This window comes from Apteryx mantelli, chromosome 8, assembly GCF_036417845.1.
Source record: "Apteryx mantelli isolate bAptMan1 chromosome 8, bAptMan1.hap1, whole genome shotgun sequence".
Classification (NCBI taxonomy): domain Eukaryota; kingdom Metazoa; phylum Chordata; class Aves; order Apterygiformes; family Apterygidae; genus Apteryx; species Apteryx mantelli.
This window is the reverse complement of record NC_089985.1, coordinates 9426447-9442830: the sequence shown is the minus strand read 5'-3', so window position 1 is coordinate 9442830 and position 16384 is coordinate 9426447. Positions and strand designations below refer to the sequence as shown.

Here is a 16384-nt window from a genome sequence, read left to right as displayed (position 1 = left end):
CCTGAATTTTCTACAGTCCCCAGGAATAAAAAGTCAAACGGGTAACTGAAGATTACAGTTGGATATATTTTAGTTAAACCTAAAAGAAAAGATCAGATCTGACACAAAGAAATGGTAGAAACCACACCAAACTTCTCCCAGCGCGCTAAGCTCTAGTACCATCAGATTCAGCGGGAAGATTCCCAGTAACTCCACTGGGACCAGTATTCAGCCCAGTGACGCTTCCATCTCAGCCTCCGTCACAGTGACAGGGACTTTCACAAGCAGGAAGATTCCTTGAAGCCAACTCAATCCTAGGTCCAAAACCACCATGCTCCCAGTCAACTTCTTCTTCAAACACCTAAATTCTTGATTCTACTTCTCTTTTAACTAGCATCCCAAACATCGCAGTCCAACCTCCCCTAGTCCCAGCCTCTGTATTTTCCTATGTTTCTCAAAAGAAAACTTTCAGCAATAATACCAAGGCAGCTGGAAATATTTTAGAGATAGTAGGACTCTTCAGGTAATTTTATAACCTACTTACTATGAGTGAGTTCCAGATTAGGAATAATCTGGGTTTCTAGTTAGACTAACTGCAGTAAAACTCTGGCCTGCTGCACTTTTATTTTCCTAAAAAGCTGCAAATCTACTCCAAAGTATTCCAAAATGCTCTAGCAGGCATTACTGTCAAAGAGCAGCCAGTAGTATTTGCATAGTTCTAGCTTTTATTTGGTTATGAATATATATATATATGTGTGTGTATATATATATATATCTTTCTCTCTCTCAGTGTACATACATACATATATATATATATGTATGTGTGTTTCGTGTATTAAAATATCTTTTGAATGCCAATGATTAAAATAAAGGTTCTTAGCTCATCTGCAGGACCTTCCCCTGAAGATGGCAATCCCCGCGCACGGATCCGATCCCACGCTACGAGGAATACACATCTCAGTACTGTTATCGCCGTTTTACCGAACAGCAGACCAGCTCGCTGGCAAGCAGCGGCAGCTCCGCTGAAAGCATCTGGGTCTCCCGACTTCAAATCCCGGTTCCGGGCTCCTGGGTCACCCTTCCATGGGAAACTCGGAGCCCAAACCTTGACACAGTCAGAAGTGCCATGAATCACAGCTCCCTGACTTCTCCCACCCCCAAAATATTTCCGGCAGAGCAGGAAAAGCATTTGGCGTCACTAATCTGAAGAATCACTGGATGCTTAAACTGTACAGTTAAATTAGCAGGCATGTCATGCGTCAAACAGCAGGTTTTAAAAAAGTTTAAATAATAGGTTTAAGGGGTGCTAATTTTTGTTGGTGTTAAACGCATGACTCAGTCTATCTTGCAAGCTACATTCCACTCAAATAATCTGCATCTTTTCAGTTGTCTTTTTCTTTTTTTTATACATTAGCTTCTGCAGGAAAGACGAAGTCAGCAGCAAGTAAAAGCTACAACTCTGCTCTTCCAAGAGGATGGTTAGGGTTGAATTACCCAAAGAAGGCAGAAGGACTCTGCTCGAGGATCAGACTGCTTAGAATTATTCACAGAACTGGGCATCAAATTTTTAAGTGAAATTAGTACTGCGTAGAGGCATGGGACTGACTGCCCTGGAAAACAAAGTCACCTGGCTGTCACAAAACAAGAGCAGGACAAGCAGCGAGATCTGTCTCGTCATGTATTCCCCCTCGAGACGCAGAAGAGGGCTGAAACCCTGGCTCCGTGCCTTCCCAATCAGGCCCGTCTCTGCTACGCTTTTCAGCGAGACTGCGCCTTGCTCCAAATGTGACCCCAGCTCTGAACAGCCGTCAGCTGGCAACAGAGTCCACCACTACCAACCTCGGCCAGATTTAAAACAGCAACAGAGACACAAAACGCTTTTTCTTTTTCCTGCCGTTCAGCCACCCAAGCTTCTGAAAGTTAAATTGTACAGATCACAGCTTGAAAACATGTCAGCAAAGATCCGGGTTAAGTCAAAGGACCGAACCTGATGCTAGGAGGGACAAGCAAGGGGTGCTCAGCAAAGAACTTCCAGGGCAACGACCTGGTAAGAAGCTCCGCAAGGGAATCCAGCCATGACAAGTGGCAGGGGGATGGTACAAAAGCGAGACAGCGCTGCTCACCCGTGTTGGCTGCTCTGCTTCTCACCAGGCTGATAACCCTGGGTCTTATTAGGAGCCTCTAAGCATGGTCTTGGGCTCCTGTTACAGGCGCACGCTTCATAAACCCGCCTCATTCATCCTTTCCTACCTAGCTGCTGGAAATAAGCAGCACTTTTTGCTTTCGCATACGCCCACTGCAAGAGAGCAGAAGGACTTTCTGCTTTCTCCCTCCCCCAGCTTCACACCAGCCGTCCTCCCGCGAGGAGGAGAGCCGGCTTTGCCCCCCAGCAGCAGCACAGTATTAACATGGTTCTTGGTATTTTCACAGCTATTCACGGGGAGCCGGGCAGCAGCGGGGAAACGCTGCCTTCCCTCCGCCACGCCCCAGCACCGGGGCTTTCCGCAGGCTCGAGGAGATAACCGCAGCGCTTCACATTTGGAAGGTTTCTTTGCGACAGCAAAGGACGAAGAAACGCGTTCCCCCTCCACTAAAGGAAACTGCCGAAACGGATTACGTTTCCCCTCTTGCCTGAGGCAAGCAAACAAATTGGTTAGGAAGCCCTAACTCTGAATCTGGCAGAAATGTTACGTAGAGAGGTATTAAAAAACGATAGAGTTCTCCTCCCACCCTCCTTTAATCACAGTTGAAATTGCAGCTTTGGCAAAGGGGGAAAAGCTGCGGTGAGACGGGGAGCAGCAAAGCCATGCCTCAACCCACCGCAGAAGCGTTCCTGTTAGGGAAGTTGGCGTCTGTTTCTCCACAGCTTCGGTGCTACTGTAAAGACCGATACGGTTTGCCAACGCAGACGCAACTAAAGATGTTCTCATTCTGTTACGAGAAGCAGCTCCGAGTAGCTACACCAATGCTGGAAAATCACTATGGATTTTTCCCATACTGTAGACAACCCCCAACCCCGTTTTCCCCCTTGGCCTTATCTGCACTAAGAAAGTCCATCACTGAAAGAAAAGTTTGATCAACGATTCCTTCTGCACTGGTTCCACCTTCTAGTGTAGATGAGCCTAAACTGTTTTCAGCGCTGTTCAAGAAAATGGTAGAGACACCATGATTTCCACACATACATACATACACATACGCATCCGTTAAATGTACAGAAATAATATTAAAATGATTCCCACTACCATACCTTATACTGACTCTAGCTACAAGCTATAAACTTCACCTCAGTGAGGCCTGGGCAAGAATATTGGCTCTTCTGCATGCAATCAGAAATGATCATTTATACAGTGGCAACCTCTGCACCAAAAAAAATAGAAAAAATAAAAACCTTTCACAAGCTTTTTTGTTTTCAGACTAGCCTAGAACAATATGAAGGAACAATTTCATGGTTTTCACCAGGCCAATTAGAAGTAGTGAGTCAGCAGGGAAGAACGTGCTGATCTCATCCTGGACTGCTAGGATGCTCCTCCGTTCACAGTATCAATACAGTAAAACAAAAACAAGAACCTGTTCAAGAAACTCACAGCCACGCCATACAAATAAGGCATTCACCATTTTATGTCAGCCCTTCATCACTAAGCCTTGATGGATCGGTTGCCATCTGTTTCAGAAATATTTTGCTTGTATAGCAGTTACTGCACCTTCACCCTTCTCTTCACAGCAAGCTTAGCAGGGAAACTTTCCCACTATATTTATATATAATATATGTATATAAATAATTTTATGTTTTTATAGTTTGGTAGTATTCTTTTAAAAGTTCTATTTTAAAACACTTAAAAATCTTTTAAGTAACTAAAGTAACTTTTGACGCTCTCTAGTGTGAACAGGATAGGATTCCAAAGTTTTTAACTTTTTTCCTTTTGGATTTTTGGTAACTTCAAAAGCTATGACTAAAGCAGCATACTCTGCAGCCCTCCTCTCCTCCCCACGCCTCGATTGCAACGAAACCCACCGTAGCCACCCTCTCACCTCACCTTCCGCGACCGCTCTCGGGCAACCTTACTGCTTCAGCACAACTCTGTTTGCCCTTCGATAGGGAACTGAACGTGGCTGGTCCCTCGGGCGGCCGCTCACAATACCGGTCACCGCGCGACAATGCACTTGACAGGAGAGGAGAAAGGACACAAGGAAAACGAAGGTGAGAGATCAGCTTTCCCGTTTGAAACGGTCAACAAAACTGTACTTTGCGGGGATCCTGCTCGGACGCCTGCAAAGGTTCCTCTCGGAAGAGCGCGTCCCCGTCGCGCCCGGTCCCGGCGCCGAGCCCTCCCTCCCTGCCCCGCGCGAGCGGCCGCCAGAGCCACGTCTGCGAGAGGTGGGAGGAGCAGCGAGACCCCTCGCTCGCACGAAGCGGGAGCGAGGTAAGAGCACTTCGCCCTTCTCTGACTTCTCCCATCCAAGGGGCAGGAAAACGATCATTTTTCCCAATTTGCAGGTGGGGGAAAGCGAGGCCTGGAGAATTTCCCCATGCCCCAAATTGTGCAGCCAGGCAGCAGGACAAGCTTCGTTTTCACGTAGCACGTCTGCTGCCTGCCAAGCCCCCGCTCCAACCGCTTGCCCAGCTTTCTTTGCCGAAGCAAGATGAAATGCACTTCTCTAACGTCTCATTGCTCCTCCCATCAACTTAAGGATCAGAACTTCATCCCTCCTGATCAGACGCGTTACACAGCCTCGAGAGAACTCCTTCAACCAAACATCCTCTCCCAGTTCCAATCTGCACAACCTGGGGTCCGCTTCCCCCCTCCATTACAAACAACCCAGCATCAGAAACAAAGAAAACTCTTAAAATATTGCATATTTTTTAAAAGACTTCTTCAAAAGATGTCAAGATATTTGCACTTCTCTACCTGTCCCATGCGTTTCCGGTTATGAAACACGTAAGCACGTGCAAACACCCACGATACACAATGCAGGCATGTCTCTCCTGTGTTTGCTAAACTTGCTCTAAACATCAGAGCGGCTTAGAATATAAAAGTTTAAGTCCATGCAAGGGAAGAGTTGTGATTGCTCTAGGAACCATTAACTTTAAGTTTCCTGAACCATTATGAGGAAATAAAGTTGGGTTTTCTTTTCTTTTTGCATTTCATTGATAAAAAAGTTATCAAACTAGTTTGTAGAAACACGGTTAAAAGCAACCACCCATGATTGCTTCGCTGGGATTATAGTATTTCAGTATACCATATTGCTGTTATAAAAGATAAGTGCGCGTAGAGGCGGGAGCAGGGGTGAGGGACGACTTTGGTAGCCAGCCTCTAACTCCTCAATTCAGCCAGTCCAGAGACCTCTTCCTAACGCTTGGCAACGTTTGAAGCGTGGCAGCGCGCCGGTCAGGAAGCCAGAATGCTCTGTGCTATCCAGATCAGCAACGACAAAGCACATCCCCCCTCCAAAAAACCTGTCCCCCAACACGTTAGAGTCTAACACAAACCTCACAGCTGCTAAATTTCACTTTCAGTAGCCTAAGCGCTTCAAATTTTGCTGAACTCTAGAATACTGCTTTATAGCCGTGCCCACTTTTAGCAAGGGGCATGAGGCCACACGCCTGGAAAGGGCAAGCCAAAAGCCCTAAAATAATGGTTTAAGTAAAAATGTAAAAAGAGACACACCGGAAAAAAAAAAAAAAAAAGGACAGGGATAAATACGCTCAGGCGAGGCAGGTTCCACCAGGACAGTCTTTTTGTTTTTCTTTAACGTGGCAACTACCTGGGAAAAGGTGAAAGGCAACTGCATCTTGCCCCTGCTCTCCCCTCGAGGCGGGCCAGCAGATACGGCGAGGACAGCCCTGCGCACGAGGCTCCCTGGATCGGCACGGCTACGAGCCAGCACCACCAGCGGGGCCCAGCTGCCGGGCCAAAACGCTGCTGAGAAATAAAAACGACTGCTTGTCCTGGATCACTACCGAATATTAAAAAAATTTAAAATCCTGTCGATCCCTGAATCAGAAGTTGATTGACACAGTTGCTTTGTTTTTCCCCAAGAGGATGAGGAATAAGGGAGAAAAACTTTTAACACTCTATGTGTGTGTGCGGGTGTGTGTGAGAGAGAGAGAGAAAGAGAGAGAAAAGATTTTTCTATTTTGGCAACATCTTGGGAGCTTCTTTCTGTCCGGTGGTGGCATTGCACTAATTACAGTACCAGCCTGCCAGGTTGGTGCTGACACTCTTTAGAGCCAAACGGGAAGATGGTCCTTTCTCCCCAGACTCTCCAGCCGTACTTCAGTCTGGCCCAGTAGTGGACACAGACCCCTGCGCCGTCTCCCCCACAGCAACGGCTTCCTCCTGCGGAGGAGATTCCTCCTCCGCCTGCCCCCGCGACGTGACGGTGGTCTCGGGGGAGATGCTGTGAGGCCCCTCCAGAGGCATACAGCCAGGGTGGTTCTTGCGAAAGTGCTGGTTGAGGATGGCCTGGAAGGGGAAGCTTTTGCCGCAGACGTGGCAGTGGAAGGGCTTGTTGCCCGTGTGCTTGCGGATGTGGTACTCCAGCTGATCCTTGCGGGTGTACTTCTTCCCGCACATGCGGCACACAAAAGGCGTGATGCCCATGTGGAGACGCATGTGCCGGTCCAGGCTGCCTTTCTGGTTGAAGGATTTGGCGCAGTAAATACAAGTGAGCCGTGGGTTGTACCGGAACCAACGCTCCGAAACTTCCTGTTCCCGGAGATATTCCACGTAGCCACTCACTCCAATCATGGCCGATTCCTCCCCCTGTGAAGGAAACGGCAGAGACTTAAAGATCAGGCAGCTTAAAAAATATTCCAGGAAAGAAGATCTGTTTCTTCCTCCGCTAGGCCCCAACCCAGTCAAGCACTGAAGCCTGTGCCAAACCTAGAAATCAGCAACGCTAATGTCCTCAACCTCAAGCACACATTTAAGTGCTTAATTGGAGCCTTGGGGCTGGAGACAAACGAGCAATCAACTAGAAACCTCTGCTACGGCTGCCCCTTCTGCCAAGCCACTCACTACATCTGGGAAAGAAAACATAACCCTTGGCAAAAGGGCACTTAGCCACTGATTGAGTTGTGCATCAAACGCATCAATGCACATTTCTATTTTTTAAAAAAAAATCTTGGGCAAATTTGATTAAAATACGGTTCTGTTCTGTTTTACATACTAAAGATTTTTTTCAATGCCGATTGACAAGCTCCCAATAAAATGAAAGCAGAATAAACTACAATTTACATCTGAAACCCTTCAGGTGTTTCACAGTGAATCATGTTTGACTAAATGGTTATGAAATCAATACCACCTCCACCGTACTGCAGGGGAGAACCTGCAGCACAGACAACAAAAATGACTCGTCCAAGTCACACAGCAAGGACTAGCAGGCTCCTCCTCATCTTCTGAAGCCAGAAGGAAAAACAACCCTCCAACCACAGGCTCAGGCTCTGCGACAGCCATATGCACCGTTCTTTGTAGCCAGATATCATATTCAGAAGTAATGCAAATAGACGGTCTCCTGAATGGCCTCGCTCCTGGATGGTCTCCTAAACGCCTCCGTGCTGGAGGATGCAGTACTCGTAGTCCAAGTCTTACACCATTCCTGATGATGCCAAATGCAGATAAGCAACCGGTGTAAGCGCAGGAGGGCTTCTCCGGCGGCAACAGGGCTGTGCACGCATGAGCAACAGCGTGACTGTGCCAGGTGCCATGAAATCTGATTGTACAAGGAATGGTAAGCTGCTTAGGGCTAAATGTGATGAGCAAAGCTATGGTACTTTCCATTGTAGCACTGCCACTAGGCAGGGATTACAGGCAGGCTCTATTTATAGCATAAACATGGCAACACCAGGAGAGTGGAAGGCGATGACACTTCCCCACCTAAGTGGAAACCTACAGTTCTAAGCTTGAGGCCATCTCACCATGGAGAAATAACAGCAGCTTTTCCATACTTAAAGCTAAAATTGCTTTGCATGTTGCATTTGCCCTGGAGGATTAGTTTGACCTGAAATTTTCTAGATGCATTTTGAGGACACAAAATAAAGCTTCAGCAATGTGTGAAGAAAAAGATATCTTTTCTTTCTTTTTAATTGAAGTGATTACAAAGAAGACAGAAATTGTGTTTTTTTTCTCCTCAATTTACTTGGTCTTATCCAAAGCCAAAGCTGCCTGGTAACTCCTCACCTGCTCCCAACAAAGCCATTTGATTAAGAACGGACACATTATTTCCTAACGTGTCAGGACACAGGGTCATTCTACAGCTGTGGTGGGCGATACATTTACACCGCAGTGGCACGACAATACTGACCGTATGCAAGAACGAGATGATGCCAAAATGACTAAGCACAGATATTGCCGCCGTGCCCCGCTTTCCATACCACCATTCAGCTGCGTTCTACACCCCACTGCCCGACCGCATTTCTGCGCCTCTCTCCCTCCTACCCCAAAACTGTGCCCTACCCCAGGAAAGCAAAGGAACAAGTCAGAGCCACTTTATGCTGAAAACGCTGCTACGCAGCACAGTCCCTTGGGGGCGAAACAGAGACCCCTGCTCAAACCCACAACCCTCTAGCACTCTGGCGACGCTTTATCCAGAGAGCTCACTGCTGCAGTACTGGGAGGGTTTGGGGAACGTTTTTGGTACTAGTATGGAGAGATTCAGATTTTGTCGCCCCTCAGTCGTCTACAGAAGGCAGCTAACAGCTCTTCCTTTAGCTCAGGCCTTTGCTGTCAAGTGTTTTTAGGGCAGATCCAACTCTGCAGGTGAATGGGGTTTCTCCTCGGGAGCTGGTGGCCTGCCCAGAATGAAGGTTGCTATTTTGTGCCCTCGGACAACAAGAGAAACTCCTCACGCTTTCCAGGTATCTGGCTGAAATCCCAAATGACAGACAAAAGCAGTTTTAAACCATAACCTGACAGCATACATTCTGAGTGTGAGCAACTAAACACTTTGCAACAATAAAAGGTCCTTATTTCGCAGATGGTTTTGCTGGCAAATACAAATTTATCTACTACATCACAAGACAGTCAGCTTAACCTTGAACGCCAACGTTTACTCGCAAACTTCTTGAGCTGCCTACCTGGGAACTGGGCTGCTTGGGCTCATCCATCCGCCCGGGAGACTCGCTTTTTGATCTGTACCGCTCAGTCACAGCAACCATGCTGCCAGAAGGGCTAAATCTGTGGGGTGGGGGAAGAGTGTAAACGGAGTTTTTAATGGGCATCAGGTCACTCTGGTGCTTAGAACAATGGGTGAGCAATAGAGGCACCTGTATAGCATCTCTTCATCCTCACCAGCTAACACACAGGAGGCGGAACGCGGAACAGTGCAAGTATAAAGGAAAAACCAAGTCATACTGGTCTGTGGTTTCAGGCTTAACATCTGAAAAATAAAACTGAGTCATTTGGCTTCTAGTTCAGTAACAGAGAGCTTTTCGGTTGCTATTGCAAGCAAGTACCCTGATATGGGCCCAGTGACTCAGGAACTGTACAACAGCAGAAGACACCGCTTCTCTAAGGGCACCTCTCCTCCACCACCCTCGCCCTCCTCCCCCTCGCAAGAGTGAAACCGAGGCATCACAGCAGTGATGTGACGGGCTCCAGGTAGGAAACAGTGGATATTGAGTGCAGTGGACAAAACCATGCCCAAAGCTAACTGATCCAAGGAAAAAAATTAAGAAATTAGGAAAGGATTGCTGTCCCAAGGGCCAGCTCAAGATCATTCCCAATAGTACAGATCACGCATGGATTTATCAAGCAACAAGTGATGGAATATCCACTGCTTCCAGGTTGCTGTTCCCCCATGGGACCAGAGGGATTGAGCTAGAAGAAAAGAGAGGCAGATGTGAAGGGAAACCCCACAAACACAAAACCCCACAAACACAGAAGATCTGGCCTTTATCAGATCCGTTCTTTGGTCTGAGCTAAGGGCAAGAAAACAAATGCTGGGGTGGAGGGGAAGCAGATGGATGGAGAATCAGTACACAGATTTCATCACCTATTATAAACAAAGGCTTTCTGCTCTTTTGTGTAAACCAAGACAACAGCAGAGGCCGATAGGCTCCCCACTTCAATCACTTCAGAAGATGTAAACCCATGAGCCACTGCTGTCCTGAACCACTGGGAAGAAAATTTCCTCTTGACCTAACAGCTGGTGGCCAGCTTGCTTCTAAAGCAGAACAATCCCCAGATTTTCAGGCCAGAAGGCATCATTACAATGACACTTTGCACAACGCGTACTGTATATGACCTAATTAATACCAATGCTGAGCACAGTATCTACAGTGGCTGAGCTGCAACATCTTTTTCAGACAAAAATCCCACCTCAGCTGAAAGACAGAGGCAGAAATTCCGAGCTATGCATTGGCAGGTACTAACAGTTCGTTTCCCAAGCTGAGCTGTGCCTGGAGATCTGGGTCTGATCACTACCTAGCCAGTACAGTAGAACCAGAAACAGGTCTACTTTCCAGCACCGCAAAGAAATTCCTTCAGCGCTTATGCTTAAGAGAGTCACATGAAATACAAAGGGAATATGATGAGAAAAGGCCAACCCAGCTAAGTAAAAATCTTTCACAATCTGCTCTTACAGCCAAGCTCAGTAAATAAGAAAACTTACCTGTCAATCTCACTGCTGGTTGGCCTGACCACTTTGGCCCCTGAGGACCCTAATGTGTAAGTCTCTTGGCCCATTGATCCGTGACCCGTGGTGTCAATCACCATAGCGGTGACCTCCTCAGCACTGCTCCCATCTTCTCCCGACGGCTGATTCTCTGCCGCCAGCCACTCCTCCAGGTTCTCCGTTTTAATGCGCACTCCTCCCAGAACCCGGACGTCGTCGTCGTTCCGTCCCCCGCGGTCTCCCACGCCTGTCTCAACATACCACTGTCCCGCTCTGTTAATCCGTAGTATGGGCTCCCTGCTTTCCACGTCTGAGCTCTGCTCAATTATCTGGGGGCTGGTGGACTCCTCCGGAGGGCTGAGCTCCCGGATGTCCAACACGGTGCTCACCTGGCCCAGGCGACTCCCTTTCGGGGTGTTGTGACGGGGGCTCAGAGAACGGTTCAGATTTGGCGTCACCCGGTGAGACTCTGGAGGTCTCTCCTGATGCTTTGTCCTGGTCTGGCTCAGTTCTGCTTCCACCTCTGCCACGTTAATTTTGAAGTGAATTCCCTCAAGAATCTGCGTGCATTTGTCTATGATGTGCTGCATCTGCAAGAAACTGGCAGCCGTTAGGTAACTAATGATGTCAGCCAGCTGCAGACAAATCCTACCGGTGTAACAAAAGGAAAGGAGCTGCTCAAAAACAGAAGGGTTCTTGATGACAGAAATGGAAACGGTGCTCATTTCGTTCAAGGACATGTGGTCGCGGAAGTAGGGCGAGCTGGCGGCCAGCACCACCTTGTGAGCGCGGAAAGCTTGCCCCTGCACGTTGACCACGATGTCACACAGGCGGCCCTGCATGCGCAGCTGATTCAGGTGGCTCAGGACAGAGTTGCTGAAGTCAGGAATCTCCAGCTGAATGTTCCCACTCTTCTCCATGGTTGTCCCAGTTGCAGGCGTACAACCCTACTGAAAGGGAAACGAAACAAACCCCATCATTCACCGAGCTAGTTCACCGTCTGCACTTAAGACAGCTTTCATCTACTTTCATTCAGTATGAAATACTGCGAGCTATTTCACTGTTTAATTTGCAAGAGGCTTGCAGCAGTTCTCTGATCTTGATGTTCTGTACATCGCCCTTTACAAAAATTAAATTAAAACACCCCTGATAGGTCCCCACTCCCTATGGCTTAAGTGCTCTAAACAGTTCAGTTTGTGAGCCTCAGTAAAAGCATATTTTCATTGTAAAGGGACCATTAAAAATGGCTCAGATTCTAAAAATAGGCAACTGATTGCATAATAGATTAAAATACTTAGCACTTGCACCTTCTAAGCGCTTTAAAAGAGGGATGTAATATTGTTATCCCTCCTTTATAGGGCAGGAATCAAGAAGGAGACATTGAGGCCTAAATATTCCTCGGAGACTTCAGAATCTGGCCGGCACACATTTGAACTTGAGATATCCTAAGCACATCATTTAAACCAAGGTATTCATCATTTGGGGCACTTCTGACACATGGCAGAAAATATGAAACAGCCCAATGAAAGAATCCAGTTCTCAACACCAGCTCCTCAGACCATCCACTGGGCACAAATGACTCCATGAAAACAGAAGCAAACATCTGTATAGTTTGAGATTCTGCATACAGCAAAATGTGACTTATGAAAAATAGGGATTCACAAAGAAACTTGCTTAGTTTCCCTTCCATAATTCTTTTTTTTTTTTTTTATAATCCTCACGTTTCATTTTGGCAAAGTCTGAAAAGGAGCCCTGACCATATATGGTAAAAATTCGGAATGATCCAAAATTAGATGTAAACTCACAAAGAAAAGAAAAGAAAAGAAAAAGAAAAAGAAAAAGAAAAAGAAAAAAGAAATATATTCATTAAAGATCACTTGTGGCATGAGCAACTTCCAAGTTGGGTGGCATCTGAAGTGTCGATTAGGCAGAGTGCTGCAGACATCAAAACAATTTCAGGCAGTCCAGGAATACACGGGCTCATATTGTGTCTGCCCTGAGAAAAGTCAGAACCAACGGGACTAGCACACGCTTAAAGTTAGCGTATGTGCCTTGGCAGGACAGAGGCCTATAGCGTCTGCATTTTTTTTTTTTTAATGACTGCTGCAGGATAGTGCATGTTTATATGCCAGAGCAGACTTGGTGCAAACTTGGCAAAATATGTTACTAAACCTGAAGCTGCAGAGCAGCCTGTCAATCTTAAGAAGTTGTGCAAAAAGATTACTAAATGGTACGCTGGCTGCACATCGATGGCGCAGGCGAGATGAGAATCTAGGCGCTGCACGAAACTTCACGAGGCACAGCTTCACCACGCCACATCTTAAGACTTCTCCCCTTCCCCTACCTTTAAAAGGGAGCGACTAGGAAAAAAAAAAACACAAAAAACACAGAAGCAACCATAGCACACAAGTCTGTGTCAACACAACATTACGAGCAGAACTTCAAACACACAAAACACAATGAAACAGAAAATCTGATGTCTCACCTGTAGTGTTAACGGTAACATGCAAAGGGGGGGAATGGGGTTGGTATCCTTTTGTCTTCCTTTTTTCTTTTGATGGAGTAAGAAGATCTTAAAACTTTTTGCCCCCTTCCCCTTTGGAAAGAAAGAAAAGAAAAAAAAGTAGCAGAGAGGAACAGGGTTCTCCCCAACACGATCGAGAATGCCAAGTTCTGTCACTCCTCATTTTGCTGCAGGATGCAGCACTATTAGCAGGATTAGCTATCTATTACACGCCGTCCCACCCCTAACCACAGAGGCAAAGAAATACCGAATCTTATCAAAGCGATCTTTCCCAACTGTCTGCTCAGTGTTTTTATTATATGGATGGTCAAAATGGAAGCACAAACAGTTTGAATAACTTATTTCCTCTGTTATGTGGCTGGTATCTCTGGCCCTAACCCTGCAGGCATTTAAACACACGCATAGTTTTACCCATGTGAGCCATTTTACGGTATCAGTAGGACCACTCACACGGCCGAAATCATGTCAAGTATGTGCTCATGTTTACAGGACGAGGGCCTATAATCTCACGATCTTCCCAACCGCCCGTTCCTAAAGCGATAAGATCCGCAGCGCTCTCTGAACAAAGGCAAACAAACAGAAAGGGCCCAGGCATTCCTTGCACGGGGAACACCCCCGCGAAGGCGGCGAGCCCCGTCTCGCTGCGCCCCGGCGGGCCGAGCCAGGAAGCGGCGGCGGCGGCGGCTCCCGGGCAGCTCGCAGGCAGACCTTCCCGCTCAGCAGGTTCTCGGGAAGTCAGCCCAGGACACACAGAAGGGGGGAAAAAAAAGAAAAAAATCCAGCGCGAGCTACTGACACCAGCGGTATGCGGCCACGGTCACAAGTCAGCTACTCTCGAGGGAGCCCAAAAACCTATTTGTGAGCTTGCCTGCTTCTGCTCTGAAGGCAGGGGAAATCAGTCTGCCTCTAACGGCGGGAGGAAAGGACCTGCGAAGCTTTGTTTACCTCCGTACCGAAGAAAGGGCATTTTATGATGTGGTTTGGGGATAGCCGAAATTAGACGCTGGCAAGCGGGTAATCTTCCTTTTCGCTTTGAACGCCTCTTGTCAGGAAATAAATTCTGTCCTCCCAGGTAGGGGGTAACAAGCTTACACGCCTCAGCTGGCACCGCAATGAGATCTCGATTGCTCTGTTTGCTGGTGCTGGACTGTATGTTCGCAGCCTCAGTCTCCACCTGAAGGATAACCGGGATCTCCTGCTGAGCAATGCTCTTTGCAGAGAGCGTATCGAGACACTTACCTATTTTTAATAAAATTTAAAGTGTCAGCAGCAAAGACTTGGACTTCCTTATCTCAGAAAATGCCTTTCACCCTATGAGGTAACTGCAAGTACTGCAACCAGCAGAAATTCTTGAACCACCAGGCCCTCATGCAAAGCTGGGACAGACGATCTGCAGCAGATGATGTTCGCTCTGAACACACCCTTCATCAGGAAGCAGTCAAGCTTGGGAGTTTTTTATAGGAAGGAGTGAACCGAACTGAAAATTCTTAGTATTTGGGGCTGGGAAGGTTCACTGCTGCTGTTCAACTTGACTACTTTCAAATTAAGGATCTTAATTAAAAAAAAAAAAATCCATTCCAAATTGAAATGAGAGATGTTGCCTTTCTAATCCATCTACTCCTTTCCCCACCTCCGCTAACAGAGCAAATTTAACAGTGCTTGTTTTTTTCCCCCTAAACTGCTAATAAGTGATGACTCAAGGTCTTCACTAGTGGAACGAGGTGACCTGAGCTAGTTTTTAGCCCTTAGAGCTGCAGAAAAAAGCCTGACAACATGAACAAGGTGCACGAACACGACGAACAGAAATCCAGCATCCACTCAAAGCGACCATCTCCGAAAAATAAACCAACCAGAAACCCTTCCATCTGCGGGACCGACAACACACGAGTGACTCTTCTCGTGTGCCAGAACTCTACGCTACTGACAGCACACGGGGGTTCGGCTTCCTTTGAACGCGTAAATGCACTTTGCTGCAGCGATTCCTACCAGGAGAAGGTGACAAAACAAGCAGCGGATAACTAGCGCTGCCTGCTAGAACCCGAGCGTGAGACGGGGCTGACGGGACCAGCGGGTGTTTCCAGCGCGTTGGCCCCCGGGGAGGCCTTCTCCCTCCTCACCCTCGCCCCGCAGCCGCCCCTCCAGCAAGCAGCAGGGCGGTTCAGCCCTACGCCTTAGGTGTCCCGGGGCTCGCAGCTTGTGCCGGGCCTCTGACAACTTACATTAAACCAGCAACGTTCTCTGTTCTCGTGCTCTCCTGCCGTAGCACTGCTCCCGAGGGTGCCGCCCGGCCCCAGTCCGAGCTGAGCCCGGCGGTCGCGGCCCCTCCGGCTCTCCCCTCGCCCCCGCCTCGCCGCGCCAGCACGGATGCTCACCCGATCTCACCGTGCGGCAGCTCAGGCAGCCCCGCTGCGGAAAAGCAACTCCGCGAACCCGGCTGCGGTTTACTGCTCTCCCGGGCCAGCTTTCCGGGGGCTCGGGCAGCTGTCAAGGGCGGCTCGGGGAGGGGGCACCGGCGGCACCTCCGACCCCCGCGGAGCGGCGCCCCGAGCGAGGGCGGCCCGCGAGCCCCGCCGCTCCCCTCCGGGCGGGCTGCGGCCCTGCCCGCCGCCCCCCGCCGCCCCCGGGAGCCGCCGCGGCCGGCGCAGACAGAGAGCAGCGGCGCGGCCACCACGTATACCGGGAGAGCAGCGCCGAGCCCGGGCACCCGCCGCGACGCGCGCAACCGGCCCCGCGCCGCCGCCGGGGGAGGAAAAGGGGGGGGGGGAAGGGGGGGAAAAAAAGAGAAAAACAAAAAAAGGAGAACCGGCCGCGGGTAACTTTCCGCGCTGCGGCGGCCCCCGCCCCGCCGCGTCGCCGGGGAAGGAGGGAGGGAGGGGGGGAGGGAGGGGACCCCGGCCCGCCGCCGCCGCCGCCGCCGCCCGCGCAGGGCCGGGAAGCGCCGCCGGGGCCGGGGCCGCGGAGGCCTCCGGCGGCCGGGCCGGGGCGGCCCGAGGGGGCGGCGGCGGCGGGCGCGGCCCCTGCCGGCGGCCCCCTGCGCCGGCGCCGCGGGCGTGACGGCGGCTCCCGGGCGGGGCGGGCCCAGGCCCAGGCCTCTCCCCTCCCTCCCCGCCCCGCCCGGCGCGGCCCGGCCCGGCGCGGCGCGGCCCTGCCCGCGGCGCCGCGGCCGCTACCTACCTCCCGGGGGTGGGAACGGCCCCGAGCGCCGTCCCGGAAGCGAAACCCCCCCGAGCGGGCCGCACCCCGGAAGAAAACGCCCGCCCGCCCGCT

General features: G+C 49.5%; 1 protein-coding gene across 3 annotated transcripts; it reads right to left on the bottom strand.

Annotated features, from left to right (window-relative positions):
- Nucleotides 1-4344: 4344 nt before the first annotated feature.
- ZBTB37 (zinc finger and BTB domain containing 37) lies at nt 4345-15637 on the bottom strand. Of its 3 annotated transcripts, none has more exons than XM_067300564.1 (6): nt 15337-15637; nt 13079-13189; nt 10591-11543; nt 9245-9370; nt 9056-9155; nt 4345-6743 (listed from the first exon to the last, which is right to left on the bottom strand). In XM_067300564.1, exons 3-6 carry the CDS (start codon nt 11511-11513, stop codon nt 6255-6257), a joined length of 1638 nt encoding a protein of 545 aa, XP_067156665.1. In that variant the 5' UTR covers nt 11514-11543; nt 13079-13189; nt 15337-15637; the 3' UTR covers nt 4345-6254. The 3 variants fall into 3 exon arrangements, with proteins under 3 accessions (XP_067156665.1, XP_067156664.1, XP_013811791.1); XM_067300563.1 differs by having other exon boundaries at nt 10591-11540; XM_013956337.2 differs by lacking the exon at nt 9245-9370 and having other exon boundaries at nt 10591-11540.
- Between the last annotated feature and the right edge of the window lie 747 nt (nt 15638-16384).